This window comes from Falco punctatus (assembly GCF_963210335.1).
Source record: "Falco punctatus genome assembly, chromosome: 11".
In the NCBI taxonomy this organism is placed as follows: Eukaryota; Metazoa; Chordata; class Aves; order Falconiformes; family Falconidae; genus Falco; species Falco punctatus.
Genome location: NC_137591.1, coordinates 13764878 through 13787747, shown reverse-complemented (window position 1 = coordinate 13787747; position 22870 = coordinate 13764878). Strand labels below are relative to the sequence as shown.

Genomic DNA, 22870 nt, shown 5'->3' with positions numbered 1-22870 from the left:
ACAGAAGTCTGTTCTTTTTAGTAGAGCAGACCAAAAAAGCACAGAAGGCAGGACACAGTAGGAAACTAGAGGAAAGTATATTTTTAAATTGCCTAATTGGCACCTTGCAGTGGTAGGAGAGGTAGATGACTTCGGCATTACAAAACCTGTATTATTACCAAAACACTATGGACGGTAGAATGCAAGAAAAGACAAGACTTTACATGCCGGACAGAGCAAAAAATTTTGAAGTACTGGTACTGAAAACTTGAATGTGAAGTTTCAATTTGACATTTTGGTTAAAGACAGGAGGAGAAATCTAGCGGAAGATATAAATGAAAAAATGCAAAGATCGGCCTAAATCCAACATAATTTAAGAAATATTTTTAACAAAATGGATCAAGGGGTAACATATGTATGAACAATCCTAGATACATAAATAACTGATTAGAGCAAGTTTCATTGAAAAGATGCCACATTTTACACATTAAGTCCTCTGTTTGCTATGCCGTGACTGGCATGAATGACTGAAAAGAGACTAATGACTGAGAATGGTGACAACAGTTCTTACTTCACAGAAAATTACAATGATAATTGTGATTGCAGTATTATGGTCATGTCTTGTGAGGCCTCTTTTTGCATTTTATTATTTAAGTAGACTACTGAATTGCAGTATATGATATAGTGACAACAAAGTGGAGAGATTAGCTATATTCACTGGCCATTAATGAAATAAACTGCATCCTGTATCAGATGGAAAGGTACAGGTGTTACCCCTGGGAGTAGGAAAGATGATAACTGTGCAAAAGGACAAAGGAAACATGCTTAGTTATAGCAAAGACAAAGTGCAGAAGATTCACAGGAGATTCTTTGCCAAGAATTTTAGGTCATGTCTACACGATATAAGGAAATGCTGTGCAGAGATGTTTGTGCTAACACTAAATGATGTACCACAGTTACAAGAAACAAAATAGCCATTCTTAGTGACTACCTGATGTGTAAATATCAGTGACTCTAAGAAGCAAGGATATATTGCTTCAGTGAAGTGCTAAGTTAACACAATAGCAGTGTTTCCTAATTCTGAAGTATTTCATACAGTTCTTCAAAGCACTTCAATGTTTGGTGGATATTCTTTAGTTCTATTAGAAATAAAATAATTCCTCCAAAGAGCTATGAGAAATATTCAAAAGGATATTATGCAAAGGAGATACGTGATATGTTCCCTGAGTCACACAATGGATGAGTAGCTTTTCAGCTTTCTCAGTTCTTCACCAACACTGTAGCTGCAGGTCTTGGTGAGCCTAAATGCTAAAATAAGACTCCAGAACACTAGAGAAAAATGCCACAACAGGTCCAGAAGATTAACTGCATCAGACTTTCTGCTGACAGTCTGAGCATCTCTTCTCCATTTTGATACTTAAATGGCTTCCATCATTACAATACCTAAGCATTTGCAAATATGAATAAATTTATCTTTATGATGCATTAAAAAATAAGAAAGTGTAATTTTTTAATAAGTCTCCCCCCTCTTTCATGTACTACTACTACTATAGGAAAGGAGGAACAGGAGCAAATGCTTGAATAAGTTCAGAATGATACTAGATTGTATGACTAGAGGTTAGTTCACTCAGTCTTGTTTCACCCATTTGAATCAATGGCTGATATCAGAACAAATATTCAGTTGGTATGTGCATAAGGAAACAGAAATATTTAACAATAGATAATGATACCAACTTCAGATTCAGGAAATAAGGATGTTTAATACTGAAATTGTAGGGCACAAGCCACCAGATGTAATAACATTTTATTAGGACTGTGACAGTGAGAGCTGAAACACTATCCTGATTCTACTGATGTGGCAACTTGCATGAGTTGATATCCAAAATGTTTCCATCAAATGGCAGCAAAATGATTTTGCCATAAAATTGGGAAGTCACTGACTATAAATTTTCACAGGTAAGATCCACCAGTGGTAATCAAAGCTGGAAATCACTAATGGAACTTTTGGTAAGAAAGTGGTATTTCAACATTTACAGCAAAGCATGGCTGAAATGCAGGTTTGGTTCTTCTGCTGGATGTTCACAAAATCAGGTGTGGTATAGGAAAGGAAAGTTTGCTTAAGGATGCCAAGTATTACTTATTCAATACAAAAGGACTTCCCAGAGACAAGGTATTTTTTCCAAGCTGGTTTCTTAACATGTCTCCTCTAAGTAAGAAAAATAATCTTTAAGGCTCACTTTAACTACAAAAACGAAATCAGAAGCCAGTATTCACCCAAAGGACACAGCTTAATTACCTTAAGATGAACTGTTTAAAATAGCTTGAAGAATAAGTAGGGTATGTTATTTTAAATATCTCTTACAGTTCATTTCTCTGCATGATAACTTGGCTTAATTACTTATCTCAGCTTTAGCTTCAGATCTGTAAAAACTCTCGCTGTTAATTTTAAATATTTATCAGCTTTCACAGTGCCACAAATGTATAAAATCTGGGATAGTATGGCTGTCCAAAACAGCATTCCCTCTTTCTTTTTGGAAGTCCTGAACCAGCTTGGCCCATGCACTCATCAATGGCTAATTCTATTGCCAGACTTGTCAAAGTCTTTTTTCAAAGTCTGCTTTTTCATTCAAGCTACTGGGTGTACAAGGGGCAGGGCAGATTTTAAAAAGCTGGTATTTACTTAAGTCATCCTGCTTCCAAAGTTAGAAAAGAACATAGTATTGCACCAATGCTGTTCACCTCAGCAAAGAATTCCCACCCTCAGGGTTTCTCTGTACATGGTTGCATGTACACAGATGGCAAGTTTCCAAGCTTGGTCATTCTCTGGCAGACATTATATTTCTGATATACTTAACTTGTTGACATAAATCATATAAACAGAGACTGAAAATATTTTGAAGCTTGTAAAGTGTATATTGTGCACATGCTTCCACATATGCACAAATTACTCATCTATCTTTCCCTTATAAAATGTGTGTATATTTACAAAGTTTGTTTAGACACTTTTGTACATAAATTTCATGTATATACCTTCTTTTGTGTGTTCTTCAAAATACATCAAAAAATAGTAACACTTAATTAGTGTTGAGATACAGTCTAAAACTTAGCAGCGGTGAGAGCATGCATAAACTTTCTCTAGTTCAACAGTTCCACAGGAAGAAGTTCCAGGTTCTTTCTCATATCCCAGTTTTTCTGCAGGAGAGATAGAGACCCTTAATTTGCAATGACAGCTGGCTGACTTTCTGTGTTTGCAGAGATCTGGTTACCTGTCCTAGGCTTCAACTTAGCTTTCATGCTTTGAATCATTCACCAAAACACAAAAAAAGTGATAGTGATTATCTTGTATCCCACATCTCATTTTATCAATGTTTAGATTTTTTTTTTAAATATTGTATAAGCATATACATTCATGAAGCCAGATAAAGACTTAGGAACCACGAAGCAAAACAGAGGAAGACTCCTGAACCCCAAACAAAACCTCTGGTCTTGAGGTTCCTACAAATAGCTGCCTACATTCTTTGTTTGATTTGAAAAATTCTTAAAACGTTGAAGTTTTGCTCCAGCTGACATTCAAACCTACCTGGGTTCCTCTCTACACCCCAACCAGAAGTACCCTGAAGAGCCAGTGTAGTATTATGTTAAAAGCATATCTAACACGCTCCTACAAGACTGCTCATGACTGCTCTGTTTTTAAAACTGAGAGGCACTTAAAAATACATTGATGGCATTGGGCCTATCAATGGGAAATCTCAGTTCAGTACCCTCTAAAAAGCAAAGCAAGTTTAAACCCACATCTGTGACTTGTAGGGAAAAAGGCTATGCCCAGATACAGATAAGGCTAGGTTCAAGTCAAACTATTCCTGCAGAGTCTGTATCACTTTGCAGCCAAAAACGCAAGATCCAAGGCATCAGATGGCACGTAAATGAGATCCTGAGCCTGCAAGAGAGAAGTGAGAGCATGCGGGGGAGGTGGTGGCTAACAGTCTCTATTCCTAGCATTACTTCAGGGAAGGGGGTGTGGGATTTTTTAAATTTTCTTTTTAAGGATTGTTTAATGCAAAAATGCATGGATGAGAGCAAATATCACCACCATAAAAACAAGAGCAGCTACTCATTCTGCATTCTGCCAATCCAGATGCACATTCCTCCACTGAGGAAATGATTCTTGCAGCTGGATTCTGGTTTGGGAGAGATGCCTGGCAGTGGCCGCCATCAGGACCTGGAAGCATCATAGAGGTTCAGATCATGCCTTTGCATAATGGGTGCTATCGATAAGATCTGGACTGACCTTGAGAACTGCTGAAAAGATGCAGGACCCACATTCTCTGGGGAGGATCAGAATCAAAGGAGGAACAAGTAATTGAAAGTACTTTGGAATCAGCATTCACACTAAATAAATAAATAAAAAGCCCAAAGCAAAACCTCAAGTTGGACAGCTATATGATAGCACAGAAACTTTAGAAATTTATTATAACTGATATTTTTGTCAGTGTATTGGTAAGTCACAGCCCATAGCTACAGTTCACATCAGTGTGCAATGCTACAGCAAAACCCCTTTTTTAACCAAATCAAGATAAAATTTATATAACACAGTTCCGTGGGGAATTTTTCTGTGACAGTTGACAGCCACTAGGCTTGTTTGATGCTAATGAGGGCAGACAGCTATATAAGCTATTTCCCTCACCCACAACTATTTAACTTCTAAATTTGTGCTCAAAATCCATTTCCAGCTTCAGCTCCTTCTGGGTTCTCTTTACTTCTCTGACTAATCTGAATGTCATTCTAATGTTTTGCACAGGCATGGTAAATTCCCTAAAAGGACAAGTGAGATAATAAAGATATCAGTGAAATCAGCATTTTATGTCACAGGATGCTGTCCCGTTCTGGCTGTTTAAATAAGGTCCAGAGCCTTCTTTTGATGTTTAGCATTTCTGTCTCATGAAAGGCAGTCATTTTTAGGTTTGTTTTTTTTTTTAAATACGCACAGACTTATTAACATAATGACGTTGACACTGAAGTATTGTGCTTACACAGAATTATTATAAATAAGGCAGACCAGGTCTACCCCTGTCTCCAGTGAGAGAAACTTCCGCTGCTAGGGCAATGAGCTCTAATTTTTTTTTCCGTCTAGACCAATGGATATGTTCTACAAAGAACAGCTAAGCTCTCCGAGAACAGCTTTAATAACTGAGACTGAAAGACTTTTGTAACCCAATGATCTCCGCTCCAATGACTATCCCAATATCTATGCCAGATTAGAGTCCAGATAAAGTGGAGATTTAGAGACCCTTTTCAAAATAACCAATAGCTGGGTGATGGGTATCACTGGGGTGGGAACAGCAGAGACTTAAAATCCATATGAACAAGGAGGAGTAGAGACTTGGAAGTTTAATTGCCTTTTCTTTTCTACCCAACTTCTCCTCTATCCTACCATCTTCCCACAATTAGTTTTGGTTTGATCCAAATAACTAGTTTCTGAAATACAGATTATCTGGAGATACAAGTCCTGCATATTGTCTTTGTCTCCTCACCTCTGACTATTTTTTCCTCAGATAAAAATGTAACAGCAATAACCACAGCATGGTCAAAAATTTTACTTTACTGAATATGGCTGATTGATACCAATGGCTTACTTTATAAAAATATGTAGCTGTGTTTTTTTCCTTGCATTTTCCTCAGTAAATTAGCAGTAAAAGAAGTACAACTCTAGTATTTTTCACTGTGTGGGCAACATGTACTATCCTCTGAATTCTCATTCCATTCTCTCCAGAATATAGCTCATCCCTGTGACTGAGAACAAATTAACAAATCAGTTGAGTGGAAAAAAACACATTTCTTGTAGGCAAAAAGGCTGCTTTCTGTGGGAGATTTTGTTTATAACTTCAGTTAGGGGCATTATGATACAAGTGCTACAATGGTTTGTTCATTATGGTCTACCATGCTGTATTGTTGTGTTCTCTAAACTTCCCTGCAGTAGGATGAATTACATCTGATGGGATGTAAATGAAGAGGTTTTCTAGTTATAATATTTTTACATTGTAGTTAATTCAAAGGTCAGTAAATATGATTTCCTTGAGCTTTATCCTGCAGTTCTTCAGGGCTAGGTAGTTCACAGAAGCAGGTCTAATAATGATGAAATATATGTCCAGAAGAGAAATATATCTTGAAATTAACAAAACAATAAAACAATTTTCAGTTGAATTTTCCAGCTGATTCTTAAAGAACTCTTTAATAGTAATCCTTCACAGCAAGTTCTCACCAGAAAACAAAGATGTGCTGGACTAGACCTTCAGCTAACACAAACGAGTTTTCTCCTGAAAAATAGTTTATCCAGGGGTAAGGAGGATTAACTTTTTTATTATTTTAACTCACAGCACAATTTTTAGAGCAAGCTAGCACTCTCTCAGGGCAGTAACCACACTAAAAACATTAAAGCACATTAGTTACACAGGGATTAGGCCTTTTTTCTTTCTTTACCCTACTTTTTCACAATTATATCATTAAAAAAACCAAGAGAAACTCTTGTAAATAAGTGTTAGAAAGTGAAATGATACTCCATCTCCAGGAGTACTATAGCCAAAATAACAAAATACCTAACAATGATTCTCATAGGTGAATGATTTTTTAATGCTTTTAAATTTTAATCCTTTTAATCATTTTAAACACCTCAGTATTTTTAATCAAATAGCAAGCACTGTCTAGAAGTTTGCATGCACAAACCCTTTTATTTTGGAGTTCTCTACTCATGGCCACACCTCAACAGTAGCCTTGGATTATTGGGCATGGTTGTGTATACATACCAATTGTCATGTCAGCACCTGAGACCAAATATAGAATATTCTAATAATATTAATCTAAATAATTGCTAGATGGCAGGAGGGATATGGGAATGGATTAAACTATACAGAACTGAAGTCCTCTGCTAAACATTAGAGTACCTGCAGATCATCTAGGCATTTACGTTTTTTACCTTCTATAATTTCATCTAATTAATATCTTCTCCACTCTGGTAATTTGTGGCTTAGTTATTATCTAGATAAACAATATATAATGTTCTAAGATTTAAAAGTTACTGATAAAATAAATGCAAGCATATGCATCTATTTATATACTCCATGTCCAACATTGTGATATCTATTACTATTGTCTTGATACCTTCTGAAATCAAATTCACCTCATGTAAAGTCAGGTTTTGATTTATTAGACCTACTGACAAGATTGCTAAAGAGAATCTTAAACACAGACTCTGTGTTCACAAAAATATCGGATATTTACTTCTCTTTCTTAATTATAATGAAGTTTACAGGTCTGTTCAATTTGAACAACAATTCAAAATCTTGGATAGTCCAACTTCATTATTCCAAAGAAGGAGTTTTCCAGAAAGGACAGAGTTATATCTTCCCAACTCTTAGATGTACTGTAGATGGGGCCCTCATTTCTTTCCTTGAAAACAGAAACTAGGATCAGACTCTGAGGGCAGACATACCATGCACATACTGAAAACATAAGGCATACAGAGCAGCAAACAAGTACAAGCTATGTATTGTATAAAATTATCAAAGACCAAGTGAAAAAAAAAAAGAGGACAAGAAACACACCTAAAGCAACCTAACCAGTAAGATCTGAAATTAAGAACGTGGGTTTTAATTCTATTAACAAAAATATGTCAAAATCAGTATGGAACAACTGCTGGAGCAGGAAAATTAGTATTCTTTGGGAATTTAGATTTATCACTCATACAGTGTCTAACAGTAGACTATACATATAATGTCTGCTCATCAATCTTATCTAGTTAGATTTCAGTGAATTTTTCTTTTTTGGTCTGTTCATTGATGAAGAACAACATATTTAAGTAGATGTGTAAAACTGAGTTGTGGTTCTAAAATTGTAACTCCTCCTAAGACAAATGGTTCTGTTTCTTTTCCCTGAGTAGAATCATGATGCTGGATAGAAGAAGTGTCTGAGATTTAGAGACTTGAATAGCAGTGACAAGGTGCAGATAGGGATTTCAGAAAAATGTAGATATGGGTTTTTCTTCCTAGTCAACACTGACCTTGCCTCAAGGATTCAGTCCTCTAGGAATTAAGCTAGTGTAATTCTACTTTATGCTGTTCTATTTCTTACACTGCTCTCATCCACATAATATTTCAGTGCCTTCCAAGTTCAACATAATGATCAGCAGGATGCATGGGATTTTCTTTCTTGCTTCCTCCTTCTGTAGGGAAATAGCATGCACAAGTGCATCAAACGTATGTAGAAGTGTTAATATTACATGTGTATTATACAGATACATACTAGTAAAGGCAAGCTGAAGATAAAAGGCTTCCATCAGGAGAAGGTGGTGATGAAGACTGCAATGGTTCTTAGATCATATGGCTTTCTAAGAAAACTGTCTTATCCAGTGATGGAAGGCTATGAAAACTTGTAAGATTTTTTTTTTTTTCAAAAAAAAAAAAAGAAAGCTCAAGTTCACCAGTGAAGAAGACAATGGGATCAAAGCCATTTGGAGTAAGAAAACAGACGTCTGTTATCTCCATTGATGTTTGCTTAAAGGAATAGGACAGGAAGTTGGCAGAGACATACTTAAATTTGCCATTGGAAGAGTGAATTTCCAACAGAATGAACATGTGAAAAGAAATTACCTTGTCAGAACAATGTCAAAACTCTATAAATAAGCTGAACTATAAACTGAGCACTAAGAGAAGGAACAAATGGTGACAAAGTAACCATTTTTAAAAAACATTACTTTTAAATTTACAACTCACTCTAGTAGTTTGTAGTTTTCTATGTGGATTTATCCTAAGTTTCCTCTGTTTCAAGATCACGTGATTTTTAAAAATGTCCTTTTGTAGACATTTTCAGTTGCTGACTTGCTCTGGAGCATGCATGCCTTATCTCTTTTTCTCACTCTTTTCCCAGCTACTCCTTTTTCTCACTTATCCCCCACCAATTTAGCTGCTTTGGGCAACTGCAAAACGTATCTTCCATACGCAGTGAAATCCTTTGGAAACTAGGTCTGCCATACATCATCTTCATCATTTACAGAAACGGATCATTTTATCACTGGCTGTGAAATTACTTATGCATCTAACCCTCAGGGCTTGGCTATACTAATGCATCCTGGTTTTGCACCAAGCGAAATGCTACGACACTGTAGCAGCTGTAATGACAGGTGAACAACAGAGTCTGCCTTCCAAAGTCTAATTCTCTTCACTCTACACTGATGTAGAACTAGAGTAATTTCTAGATCACTATGAAATTATATTAACATACTTTGAGTAGACACCATATACTTAAGGAGTAAATTCAAATCTTACAGGTTTTTTATATTAGAGACTTTTTGACATGTTGACAAGTCAGTATTTTCTGCATATGCTGTTTCCTTGTCCTGTAATTGATAGTAATATAATGTTCACATGGCATGTTACCATTTCCATACCCATCACAAACATCTGCTTTCTTCAAAAAGAAAAGAGATATCTAAAGTAAACATTGCAATTTAAATTATCTTTAGAACTCTCAAGAAACAGAGCTAAAAAGTAAAAGATAAATCCTCAATAGGAAAAACATCTGGTTTACAGGTCTCATCAGAGAGAAGTAATTCTATCCAATGTCCCATATGCTTTATCTACAAAGGTACATTTTCCCTGAAGAGCTAAGTATGCTTTCTATAGGAGGAGCACTTGTAGAGGGTATAGAAATGTCACAAAATACACACTTCTTCAATAATTAAGAACGACTCCCAAGAATTCAGTCCCTTCATCCTTGTGAACAGAGTTAATCAAAATCCTCAACCAGAACAGGTACTCTCTGGAGAAAACAACACAATAATTTGCAGGGATTTGTATTCTGAAATTCAGAAAGGTGTTGGACTGCATTATTAGGGCTACCAACATCATTAGATGACTTTGCAATTAAGGATGCTTTGGCCTGTCATGAATCTGATCAGCACATAGAATGAGTCTTATTTGCCCTGAGGAGAACATACAATCTGAACTACCTAGGTTATTTAGGCTATCAAAAAAAAAAAAAATAGGCCATCTGCCATCTGTGCTCTCATGGTACCATATGTGGTACCAAGTTCTGTGAGCTATTACAACCATTACAAGACAAGTCTGTAATGTAGAACATGTCAATAATGCAACCATTATCAACTGTTCATTGAATTTGTCATCATTAAGCACTTAAATACTTCAGCAGTACTTGCGAGCCCTACTTCCATAATGTACTTCTGGCTTTATTAATGAATGCAGCTTTTGGTATCTTCTGTGTTTAGAGATAATTTCTCATGTCCCAAATATTGCAGAAATAACTATTCTTGCTGATATCCAAGTGGTCAATTTACATTGCCATTTTCTTGTCATCAAAATTTTTAACTGAAACATTAAAGCTTGTAGGACACCACACTATATGGCATATTTAAACCATGATAAGATAACCTAAGGATTTATTATTTACTGGAGTCAGTCAACAGCCAGATCTATCTATTTCTTTGAAGAATCTGTATTGATTAAATCCAAGACAAGATGCACTTTCTGTTGGAATGTAATTGTTTTCTGCTTTCCTCCCCTCTCAAGACAACCATCCAAAAAGTACATTACTATTTGCTAGGGATGAAACTGCTGGCACCGGAATAGCAACCAGTGTTCCAAAGCAAGCTCTTCCTTCACACAAGTAATTTCTGAGCAAAGGGTTTGCAACTAGTTGGTGAAGCAATTCATGCTCACAGCAAAGAATTGACATGGTGCTTACCATGTCATCTACATGCACATTAATTCTGCTTGTTACTGAATTTTGCAGAAAATACTCTCTCAGCAAACTGGAAGTTTGCATTCAATAACCATGCTGAATACCTAAAACATAATTTGACTTGTCTAGCCTATCTTAAAGCAAAAGGTCCAAGAAGCCAAGTATAACCACAACAATTCAGGTTTCAGAGGTGTATATATACTAAAGGACTTACTGTGATGATTAGTCCTTTTTCCTGGAAATATTTAACCAACGGGACGGCATTCTGCTTGAAATTCATTAGTCTTCTTTGAGTGGCTTTCAGGTTATCATCAGGTCTGCCTTGCTGTTCAGCACGCTTCAGTAACCTTTCTTTCAGCCTTTGATTGGAACATGCCAGAAACACCACCAAATCTGGGGTACAAATCTGTGGAAAGAGCAATTCAAGAAGTCTGTGATTAAGCTGACTGACTACCCAGCACAACAGAACTGAGCAATTCCATTATTAGGTGAAGCTCAGATACGCTACTTCTGCATAAGTTGGAACCTGATTGTCAAGTCATTCATTTTCTGTTGTTCTTTTTAAGGGAAATAGGAAGACTTAAGGAGGGGCTTATCTTATGTGAAGGTTAGTCAATTTGTTTCACCTGAGATGTTAAGGAAAAAGTTTAATGAAAAAATTTTACCTCACCCCAGAAACCTTCTTTAGACTACATTCATCATTTGCATTACCAGAAAGTTCCTCTAGCTAAAATTAAAAATCTTTAAAACAAGCTAAATATAAATGTTTCATATTGTGCAGGAAAGTGGTTGTGTGGTTACCACCTAAAAAGCCTTTAAGTAAGTTGGTATTTAAAATCCAGCGGCCACTATGAAGCTAACTGATGCCTAGGACCAGGTGAAAATACACCTGGTTTCAAGATCCACGGTTTCTTGTAATGCTTTCTCTGTTTCTCTGAATCTTGTCCCAGTGCACTTTTCACGGGGTTAGGTTTGTTAGTCAAGAGGATTTTATTTTCTCCTATCCTTTTTGGTCTGTGTGGTGAGCAGTTTTATGTCACAGCCATGCCTGCACTTAAAAGTTCAAGAATTACATCCTTACAGCAATGAGAAAACAATTTTGTGGAAGTTTAGCTCTTTCCCAGTTAAATTCAAGTTGCCTTCATGGCTTCCGGTGTTCATAAATTTTGGTTACTCATGCTATCAAACAGTTACAGAAGAGATACCTCTGGTGCCTGAAGGGGGAAAAGCAATGATAGGCCTGCTCTCTTAGAAATCCTGCTAAATGCTCACATGCAATCTTCAGAGGTCACCACTATTTAGTACATGTGGTGGAAAAACCACAACTCATAGAATCATTTAGGCTGGAAAAGATCTTTAAGTTCAGCAAGTCCAACCACAAACCTAATACTGCCATGTCCAGCACTAAACCATGTTTCTTAAGTGCCACATCTACCCATCTTGTAAAGATCTCCAGGGATGGTGAGACAACCACTTCTCTGGGCAGCCTCTTCCAATGCTTGACAACCCTTTCTGTGAAGAAATTTTTCCTAATATTCAATCTAAACCTCCCCTGGCACAACTTGAGGTCATCTCCTCTTGTTGTAAAGTCACTCAGACACCTGAGTTCACAGGATTTAAAAAATGGGGTTACAAGTATATATTAACCATATTTGTAAGATCGTAAGATTTTTTTCTTTCCTCTACCCAGTTGCTATAAAGAAACCTACCTCTCTTTAAAAACTCATCTAAAAAACTTTTTCTCGCTAGCTTAGTTTTGCCTTTTAAGACATATTAGAATTCTCTGTAAGAAGCATCTGAGATAAAAACAAACTCTGTTGTACTGAGCAAGTTTTTACCTGATTACAGATTAGAAAGGGTTTATTTGTTCTCACATACAAGCACAAAGTAATTTCTGCTCATTTTACTTACCTAAAAAAAAGTTCATACTTTAATTTTAACTAATATTAGTAAAAAAAATAGCTTACTATTCTAGAAATTACAGAATCTAGTTACATTACAAATGACGGCAGATGCCCAAGAATACTAAATAGCCATTTTTCTCATGTTTCCTATCTACAGAATAATTTTGTCTTTGTTCAGCTTGATACTATGTAAATTGGATAGTCAAAGTTGAGCTAAACAAAAGAATCAGCAAAACATCTACTTGGATTCTAACTACCACTGCATAAAGAAGGAACTGATGTATATCTTTATGCTCATTATACAGTTGTTATTATTACATTGTTTTTGAGGGCCAGAACAAACCAATTATGCTTCTGAATACTCTTTATATCTAGGTCCCTCTACCCAAGGATGTTGAATTGCCTAAAGACAACCATATACTAGAGTGAATAGTCAAGACTTCACAGGTGGAAAATCTGAAAAATTAATAACCAAGTTTAATAAAAAAATTCCCATCTAGCTGGGCTTCTGTCATTTGAGGGAACATAACCTGAAGCACAGTCTGGACTTTTCTCCTGGCAGTCTGAACACAAAAAGGTTCTTCTGAAGCCAAACAAAACAACTTTTCAAAACTGGGGTGATGGTCATTAGCCTTTACAAAGGAGGTCACTGACAGAGTACAATACAGAGATTAGGAAGCAGAAAGTGGCTAAAAAGCTAAGCCATTTTCAGACAATAAAGGACAGTTTGACAAGCAGCACTAGCAAGCAGGATGGTGGCCTCTATCATTACAGATAATTAAACAGGGCTTTAAAGAAAACCAAATTATTTTTGCACACTTTGTAGATGATCGCAGATATGAGGACACAAACTAAAACCCCCAAAATACTAATTCTGGTTATTTTTAATGAGTATCTATTAGATTTTGAAACAATTAACCTTGAAATTATTTTTTTTAAATAACTGCCAGAGGGACAGAAGCTCTCTCCTACTTCTAACACATGTACCTCTAGGTCAACAAAACGAGTATATTTCTTCCCCTTTTCAGACTACTCTAAATACATAATTGATAGAGTTACTCTGTCCTTTCACGGGATGAATTAATTATGACAATTTTACTATTACATAAGAACTTTAAGGCACATAGTTATTCACATGGAAGACTATGAAAGTAAGTTTCTATGTAAGGCTTTCATGCAATATGGGCATTATTAAAAGTAGCTCTGTTAAATTAAGGTTGCTTCATTAATAGTAGAAGCATAATGAGGAATTTGGGAACGTAAAGAGCATACAGTAGTAAAGAAATCCAACTTATGACACAGGTAGATTCTGAAAGAAAATGCTACAGATTTCAAAGCCTTTTAGGTCATGGAACACTATCTCATGAAAGGGAATGGCTGATGCACGTTGCAGCAGACTGAGGACGGAGGCATCTTAAGTCCCAGAGTGGATATTCAGCTTATTGGAGCTTCCTAACACACATTACACAGGGACTCAGAGATTATAACTGCAAATCAGGGATCTAGTAGAGTGAAGGACAAAAGGAGTTTATACAAGTGAGTAATTTTATTTAGCATTTCCATTTCCATGGATCCTAATAACAGTGAAGAAATTAAGAGATCTTTAGACGCTTCAAGCTGTAGCCAGCCTTCTCACTTTCAACATTCACTCCCAAATGTCTTCAGGACTAGCATCTACCACGTTGTGAGGTCTGTGCAGTCATACCAGACCTCCCCAAGTATAGAACTTAAGCTTTTGCATATTAAATAACTTCACATACAGCATCAAACCTTAGAGAAATTAGAATAAATAGATCATTTATGAAATTATTAACCCAAAAGGAAAAAGAGGAAGGAGACAAAGGGAAGGTCTCCTGTTTCACACAAACATGACAGTGCAGCTTTCCACAGTCAGTCTCAGGTCTTTAAAGAAACTGTGGCTGAGTAAGTGCAGCCCCACAGCAGGGAAAGGATCTGAATGCCACCATGACACCACCAGGTGTGCAGGTCCTCATCTGCTTAGTTCCCACAAACTGCACCAGCTTCAAAGGTCAGTTCCTTTTTAAGAAAATAGGAAAGCACGACCTGGGCCTAATTTTTCTCTTTTTTCTCTAATTCTAAAATAAGGATAATAATGAGGTACAGCACAGTAATTATGGGTGAAATAAATAAGGTTTTAATTATTTCCTATTGCTTTTTAAAATTGAAAATTCTCTACAGGAGCTGAGTACTGTTGTTCTTAATTTTTTGACTAGTAATGGCAACAATACCAAAATATAGTATCAAAACCCAAGAAACTAAAACTATTTTTTCCACTCTGGCTTTTGTAATTTGAAATACATTTCACTCACAGAAATAAAATGTCAATGAAAACAATGGTTTAAAATCCTTAGTTCAAGAAGTCTAGTTTCAAATGCAGTGTTGTCTGAAAGGTTTTCTGAAGTGGAAAAAAAAAGTAATTCAAGCATGTTTCTGGTAGGAATATGAAGCAGATTCTGATTATGTGATGAATTCATCCTTTACCTGCAAAATATGCAACTTTATCATCAGAAAGTAGTTGAAAACCATTTAATAAATAGAAGCCTTTGCTTGGTTTTAGATGCACAAAAGTGTAATATCTCTTCTATATCCATAGGCATACAGACCTTATATCACTTAAATATATTTCTCCTACATGTATTTACAGCCTTCAGGGTAAACCCTTGAAATGCTATTGATGTTTCACTCCTGTTCTCATGAACCACCCTGCTTCCACTTACCTCAACTGCACCTGCCTGCAAGGCATGCTTATAAATACTTTAAACTGGAATGTAACAGGCTAGCGTGAACATATGGACATCTGGGATTACTTCTCCAGAAACACATCTAGTTCTTCTACGTAAATATAAGTACAATCTGCTTTTTTCTAACAAAGGAAAGGTTTTTTTCATTACTTATTTGGAAACAAACCTATTTTTTAAACTCAGAACTAACTGTTTTTGAGTTTTATGACTAGGGAATCAGTTTTATTCCCAGACTCAGCTTGTAGAAAAGGTGTACAGAACCAGCACAGACAGAAGAACTGGATTCCCTCACGCTGATTTCCCATAGCACACTCATCTTGTGCTGAAGGCAGAAGGTCTTATTCATGTCCAGAAATGCAGGTGAGGAAGGACTGTGGGGCTCAGGGAAGTGAATTTGATTACTTAATAACTGGAACTCAGCAGAAGGGAGAATCTTTGCCTGTGTGAGCAGACAGCTTTCTGGTTATTCACAACCTTCTGAATTTTAAATGCGACAAAGAGCATATGGTGTACAAGTCAGAATAAAACTGGTCGGTACATCCTCTCATTTTTTAGAACAGTAAATTCTATTCTCTTTGGGTCTAGATCTCCTTCCTAAACTGGAACTAGGAGTAAATTGAGAGTAATTCCATGCAAGTCAGTGGTGTTATTGACATAAGGCAGTATAAGTGGAAAGATGCTCTCTTCTCTCTGGGGACATCTTCTACATCTTCTCTTGTTAGTGACAGTAGTGTGGCTGTTTGCTAGAAATTAGATGATTACACTCTCTCTCATTATGCCTCATTAGGCAAAAGACAAAATTGCTCTGTTTCTTAATTCCTGGTATGTTCTACTAGATACTCTAGAGAAAACTTAACTGACAGCTCATGAACAATTGTCATTAATTTAACTGCATTTTATTCTAATTGGTAAAGGTTACTAGCAAGCTAGTTTATGTCCATTGCATGGGTGCTCTCCCTTGTGATTACTGATTTGCTTTTTATAGTTCCATCTCTGCTGGGTTACTAGACTGTTTGCATAAGTTTTTCTTGTTTTAGTAAAACAAAATCATTAATCATGTTGTCAAAGAATGAATCCTGCTGACAGATTTTTTTCTGCTAACTGCTTTTGAACTATATTTACACTGCTCAAGAGATAAACTTCCAGCAAACTGCTCAGACTACATAATTAGGTAAGAGAGGCATGTGTCTTTAGGGACAACTGGTTCAGATTTCCACCTGTGTAGGACAGCTAGTCAATAGGCCCTATCTGTAAACACTAAGGCTAAGGCTATAAACAAAGGTCTAAGCAGACCTCTGGTTCAGAACTGCTCACCAAGCACCTCCATCTACTCTCAAGAACATCAGGCCCTCTCCTGAGGGTTAAAGAACAGCAATGGATGAGCTCTCCTTTGGCTAGTTTGGCTAACAGAGAAGAGCCCTTGTCCAGAAAAATAGAGACCTGAGGTCTAGGATCTCTTACCCAGCAGCAAACTGAACTACTGCTTGCCTTTCTGAGGAGACTGTGTAGCTTCCAGGGGAGGAGAGAAACAATTTTAAGACCATTCCACAGGCTTCCTACTCAGTCTTGGCTATAAGAAAGCAATGTAAAACTCACAGGGCCAAAGAGAACGAATGAGAGGAACCACAGCAATGCAGCCTGCTGATGTGCTAGCCCTCCCACTCCCCATACAGATGACTGAGTACATCTATCCAGTGGAGAGGACTGTACCTGAGGCTTATCAGCCTGGAACAATAAAGTGGAGATTTGGGAAAAGGGAGATAAAGTTTAGGAGGGAATGAAATGGAGAAGACACACAGACCATAATGCAGAAGAAACACCTCTACCAGAACAAAAACCTGTTGCAAAGGTTTCCCCTTTCCCCTTAAGAAGACTCACAGAAAGGTTGCACTCATTTTCCTAGCTGTTCCAGAGCACACACTCTTGGCCAGTGACAGAGCAGTTTCCTATGAGGTCTCAGCAGAGCATAAGCTTGGCAGCTGGACTGCCATAGGTCAGGCAGCCACAAACACCTATATCAAACTTTGATGGGACTGCAGACATCATTTCTGCTTGGAGGTTTAAGTATCAGACTTGGAGTACTGCTGTCCTTAGCCTGTGAGGCTGTGAGAGGACAAGTCAGTTTTTCCCAGCATCCTGTACTGTGCCATCTACATAGTTCTACTTTAGCACAATTAATTCCCATAATAATTTTCATAGGGAATATATTTGGGAGTTAAAAAATTAACTTGAATCACAGCCAAGATGAACTAGTTATTCTTTGTGGGTGTAGTGCATTTATGAATATTCTTAAGGACATTTTACATAAAGAATGAGATAAAATTTACTGCCTCTGTTTATTATTTAAATTAAGATTTTACTTCTTCAAATATAGTCTTGTCAGTCAGACCACATAATACAAAAATATTTTTAGGATCATTTTTTAAAAACAGTATCTTTTATCCGGGAATTAAATTATATTCATTAATGAATATTCATTAATTCTAATACCTGTTACACATTTCCTTTCACTAGTAACAAAATTTACAATTAATATTTTTTAAGCAAACTTAATCGGTACTTAACTCTATTGGAACTAACAAGGTTAATGTTGGTGAAGGAATTACTGAAAATTATACTATGAATAACTGAAAGTGGGGAAAAAAAACAACTAAACCAAAGCAGTAATTGAAAGCAACTGTAAAATACTGAAGTGAAAAATTGTTTCTCCTGGGAATAGTAAAAACTTATTGCCATGTGAGAGATTACACAGAAAGTCAAACTGAAGTTTCTTCTTTACAAGTCATTTGAGTTCAACACACAGAGGCATTTCATTACAGTCTTACTGGAGAGGAAGATATTTAGCATGCTCGAGCATGCTGGTACTGTAGGTGACACGCTGAATTTCAAGCTGACAGGTTAATGGTAAATAAACCATTTTCTCCTTGGCATTTTCAAATGTGTGCTTGGAATCTAAACACCTTACTACTATTTGCACTCAGCAGAGATCATGGACACACTAGAAATTTGTGATTTAGGATAGCTTTATGCCTAGGCTCAAACTGAAAGGCTAAATAAATTAATACTAAATCTGTACTACTAGGCAAAAGGATTTTGAAATTATCAAAATCCAGAAATTAACATATATTTAAAACAAATACATAAAATGGAAGTTCTGTTTGCTTTTAAGACATTTAAATTCATGTTTTCATTTTTTTCTTCACAACCATGACTGCTTGGAACTTTGTTTTAAAGTGAGAACTGAGATTCTCACAGTCACATGACTTCAGGGCTTTATTAAAAGTACCCCTATTGGAAGCGTTGGCAGTATTGACTCTGCTTTCTGGAATTAAGGAATGGGAAGAGTCAGGAATGGGCAACAATCCAAGACTTCCAATGACAGAACTTATGTGTCATGTATTTAGTTTTCAAAGAGAAAAATACAGGCTGTATTTGAAATAATAATTAAAAATCATTACTATTAGATTTATTATTACTTTATTACAATTAATAATGATTAAAATATTTTTTTTATTTTAAAGCCATTTATTTTAACTTAGATAACAACTTCAAGAAAACTGAAACTGAGAGAAAAATGCAGTGCTCATGGCTATGGGTTCTCACAGGCAGCAATGGAGTCTCCAACGAGTAGATGACCATTAAGGAATGAAGCTGGTGTAAGTGACCAGAATGGCAGAGCTGCTGTTGATTGGCAAGCACTGCTGAAAACCTGAAAACATCACTGAATACATCTTAAAGGCTTCTTTCCTGCTCAAAAGATGTGGATGATATGAACAGTGATATTAACAAAACTCAGTGACAGATAGGGAAGAAAAGCTTGTAATTCAAATGTAAAATTCCTCAGATACGTAAAGTGCTTTTTAATCCACTTATTCCAGAGTGATATTATTGCTTGGAAGCAGTGTTTGTTACTTCTGGTTCCTAGATCTGAGCAGAAAGAGAAATACTATGAGTGTTGCAAATGATACATTACGTTATCTTAGGGACTTTAGTCACTGAGGTGCAATGCGTCTTAATACAATTCTGCCTAGCAACACGTTGAGAACTTACTGTCCACATGAGAGTTTGGCAACATAATAAGGAAGAAATTGTCATTTTTTATCTATACCTATGTTTGGGAATGTTAGCATAGGTTGGTTTGCTTTGACTCATTTACTAAAAATAACATTTTTTCCCAGAGAAAAGTTCAGCTTCTGGATTAGTCAAAGGGATAAAAATGTGCTGGTAGTACCAAGAGCAATTACAAGCAAAGTTCAACAAGAATTCATTATCATTGTGTATTTCTATACTAGAACATTATACACGGCACGTACTGTAACTAGAGTTCAGACATATACGTTACCCATTTGATATTTTCACAAAATGAAGAGATTATGAAAGCTCAAATAGTGTCAAGTCTCACTAACAGCTATGTGAGCCATAAAACTGAAGAAATTATTTTAGCAGAAAGTTTGTCACATTAGAGATGTCTGCAAACACAGCACAGTTAGATTTTGCATGGGCCTGCGAAAGAAACCAGGCACCTTAGCTGACCTTTTCCTTTTCCACTACTGTCATGGTTAACCCCGGCTGGTAACCACGTACCACGCAGCCACTCGCTTACTGCCCCCTCTCCCCCAGGGATGGGAGGAGAGTTGGAAAGGAATGTAAAACCCGAGGGTTGAGATAAGAACAATTTAATAATTGAAACAGAATAAAAATGAAAGAACAATCATAACGATGACAGTAACAGTTATAATGAGAAGGGGAAGGTAAAGAATAAAATCCAGAAGGAAAGGAAGAAAGAAACACATGGTACACAACAGCCAGTTCCTGAGCAATGACCTGCCCACCCCAGCCAACCCCCCAGGCACATACAGCAGGCACGCGCCCCGTGGTATGGAATACCGCTTTGGCTAGTTTGGGTCCGCTGACCTGGCGGTGTCCCCTCCCAATTCCCTGTGCCCCTCCAGCCTTTTCGCTGACAAGGCCTGAGGAACTGAAAAGTCTCACATCAAAGCCAAAACACAGCACCGCACTAGCTCCTATGAAGATAATTAACTCCTTCCCAGCTGAAACCAGGACAGCCACGAATATGGTGAACTATTTCCAATATAAATTAGTTTGTCTTTCGAATAACTCAGCACAGTTCTTGCTGGTGAAAGCCATGTAATAATATATCCAAAAAGTTTCATTAAGTAGCATTCAGGAACTACAGTGTTAATGTTTGGGACCCAGACAGACTTCATGCCCTTTGTGCCTTGTCCTTCCATTGCTCATCACCTGCCTTCCACAACACGCACTGGTGGAGAAAGGGGATGTGACATGGCTTAGATGAAAAAATGTACAGGCTCTCTCCTGGTCCACCTTTCTCTGACCACTGCGGCCAGCTCACATCTAGTCCAAGTTTTGACCTTTCGGCTCTTTATGGGTCCAGATACTTTCTTGACCCCAAGTGCATCATGCCTCACAAAACAGGAACAACAACAAAGACCAGACATGCTTTCTTGAACTACAATGATAGGGTTCTGTAGCCTGTTTTGTTTATAGACCTCCTTTTTTCCTCACATTTGTTAAGTTTCTGTTCCAGCACTCTCTCAATATCTTGTATTACTCATCTCAGTTTCCATTCAGTTTAATAACTTGTCCTTCACATTTTCCCCACACAGTTTATTTTTGGTATTACTACATATATTCTTGGAGTTTGTTTCTGTCTGTGTAAACAAAGGCAAAGGAAAAAGGCAATACAGTGGGAAACACCACTTTTAAAATGAATGCTGCTTTGCTTATTTCAAACTTCCATGGGATTACACATGATGAATATGCATCCCAACATATGACAAAGGATAAATCAACAGTCACCCTTGTCCCTGCTGCTCATTCCTCCCACTGGCACCTGCTCTATATCCTATATGGCTGAAAGAACTGAGAAAGCCAGCATATTCTGTTTACCCTTATACAAACTTACCATCATTATTTTAAGTTACATCATAAAATAAAGCATAAAATGGACCTGCTGGGACAAGTCCAGAGGAGGGCCACAAAGATGATCAGAGGGCTGAAGCACCTCTCCTATGAAGACAGGCTGAGAGACTTGGGGTTGTTCAGCCTGGAGAAGAGAAGGCTCCTTATAGCGACCTTCCAGTACCTGACAGGGGCTTGTAAGAAAGATGGGGACAGACTTTTTAGTACGGACTGTAATGACAGGAAAAGGGTTAATGGTTTTAAACTAAAAGAGGGCAGATTTAGGTTAGATATTGGGAAGAAATTCTTTCCTGTGAGGGTGGTGAGGCACTGGCACAGGTTGCCCATCAAGCCGGGGCTGCCCCATCCCTGGCAGTGCTCAAGGCCAGGCTGGATGGGGCTTGGAGCAGCCTGGTCTGGTGGAAGGTGTCCCTGCCCAGGGCAGGGGGCTTGGAACTACATGATCTTTAAGGTCCCTTCCAGCCCAAACCATTCTATGATTCTATGGTTCTGTGAAAAGCCAAAAGTGTTCTAGCTGCTTTACGGAATGAGTAGTAATGTAAAGTCACTGTTCAAAAGCACACAATGGCATTTTTGAACCCTTTTAATCAAAACAATTAACAGCTGGTGAAGGCATCATGAATGAGGGAAAACAGTTAAGTAAATAGTTAACTCCTACTTCATGGATCTTTTGGCACTTGCCCTAAATGTAGCCTTCAAAATGGCTTGTGTCACACAACCTTTTCTGCTGTTTTAAGGCACATAAGCATGCAACGGTCTCAAAGAGAACATCTGTAAGAATAAGTGTTCACCCATGACAAAATGAGTGACAACAATAACAGTTCTTATTCAGAACTCTTTATCAACAGATCCCAAGTGTTCTACAGGGGATATCTTTGTAAGAATAAGGCATGTGTATTACTGTGCTGGTTTTAGCTGGGACAGAGTTAATTTTCTTCACAGTAGCTAGGATGAGGCGATGTTTTATATTTGTGCTGAAAACCAGTGTTGATAACACAGACATTTTAGCCACTGCTGAGCGGTGCTCACACAGCGTCAAGGCCTTTTCAGCTTCTCACCCCACCCCACCAGCGAGCAGGCTGGGGGGGCACAACAAGCTGGGAGGGGACACAGCTGGGACAGCCGACCCCACCTGACCAAAGGGATATTCCATACCATATGATGTCGTACTCAGCATATAAAGCTGGGGGGAAAAGAAGGAAGGGGGGGATGTTCAGAGTAATGGCATTTGTCTTCCCAAGTAACCACTGAACACCTGCCTGCTGCTGGGAAGCAGGGAATGAATTCCTTATTTTGCTTTGCTTGTGTGCACAGCTTTTGCTTTACTTAGTAAACTCTCTTTATCCCATCCCACAAGTTTTCTCACTTTCACTCTTTTGATTCTCTTCCCCATCCCACCAGGGAGGAGTGAGTGAGCAGCTGTGTGGTGCTTAGTTGCTAGCTGGGGTTAAACCACAACAATTACAGATTAATGTGATTTAACTATTTGCATTTTGTCAGATTTCACCATTT

At 37.4% G+C, this 22870-nt stretch overlaps 1 protein-coding gene across 1 annotated transcript in view; it reads right to left on the bottom strand.

Annotated features, from left to right (window-relative positions):
* Positions 1 to 22870, bottom strand: part of AK5 (adenylate kinase 5) — a 113708-nt gene that overhangs the window by 64880 nt on the left and 25958 nt on the right. The window contains exon 6 of the mRNA XM_080406916.1: positions 10943 to 11134. Coding sequence (XP_080263042.1) covers positions 10943 to 11134 — 192 coding nt within the window. The remainder of the gene's footprint in view (positions 1 to 10942; positions 11135 to 22870) is intronic.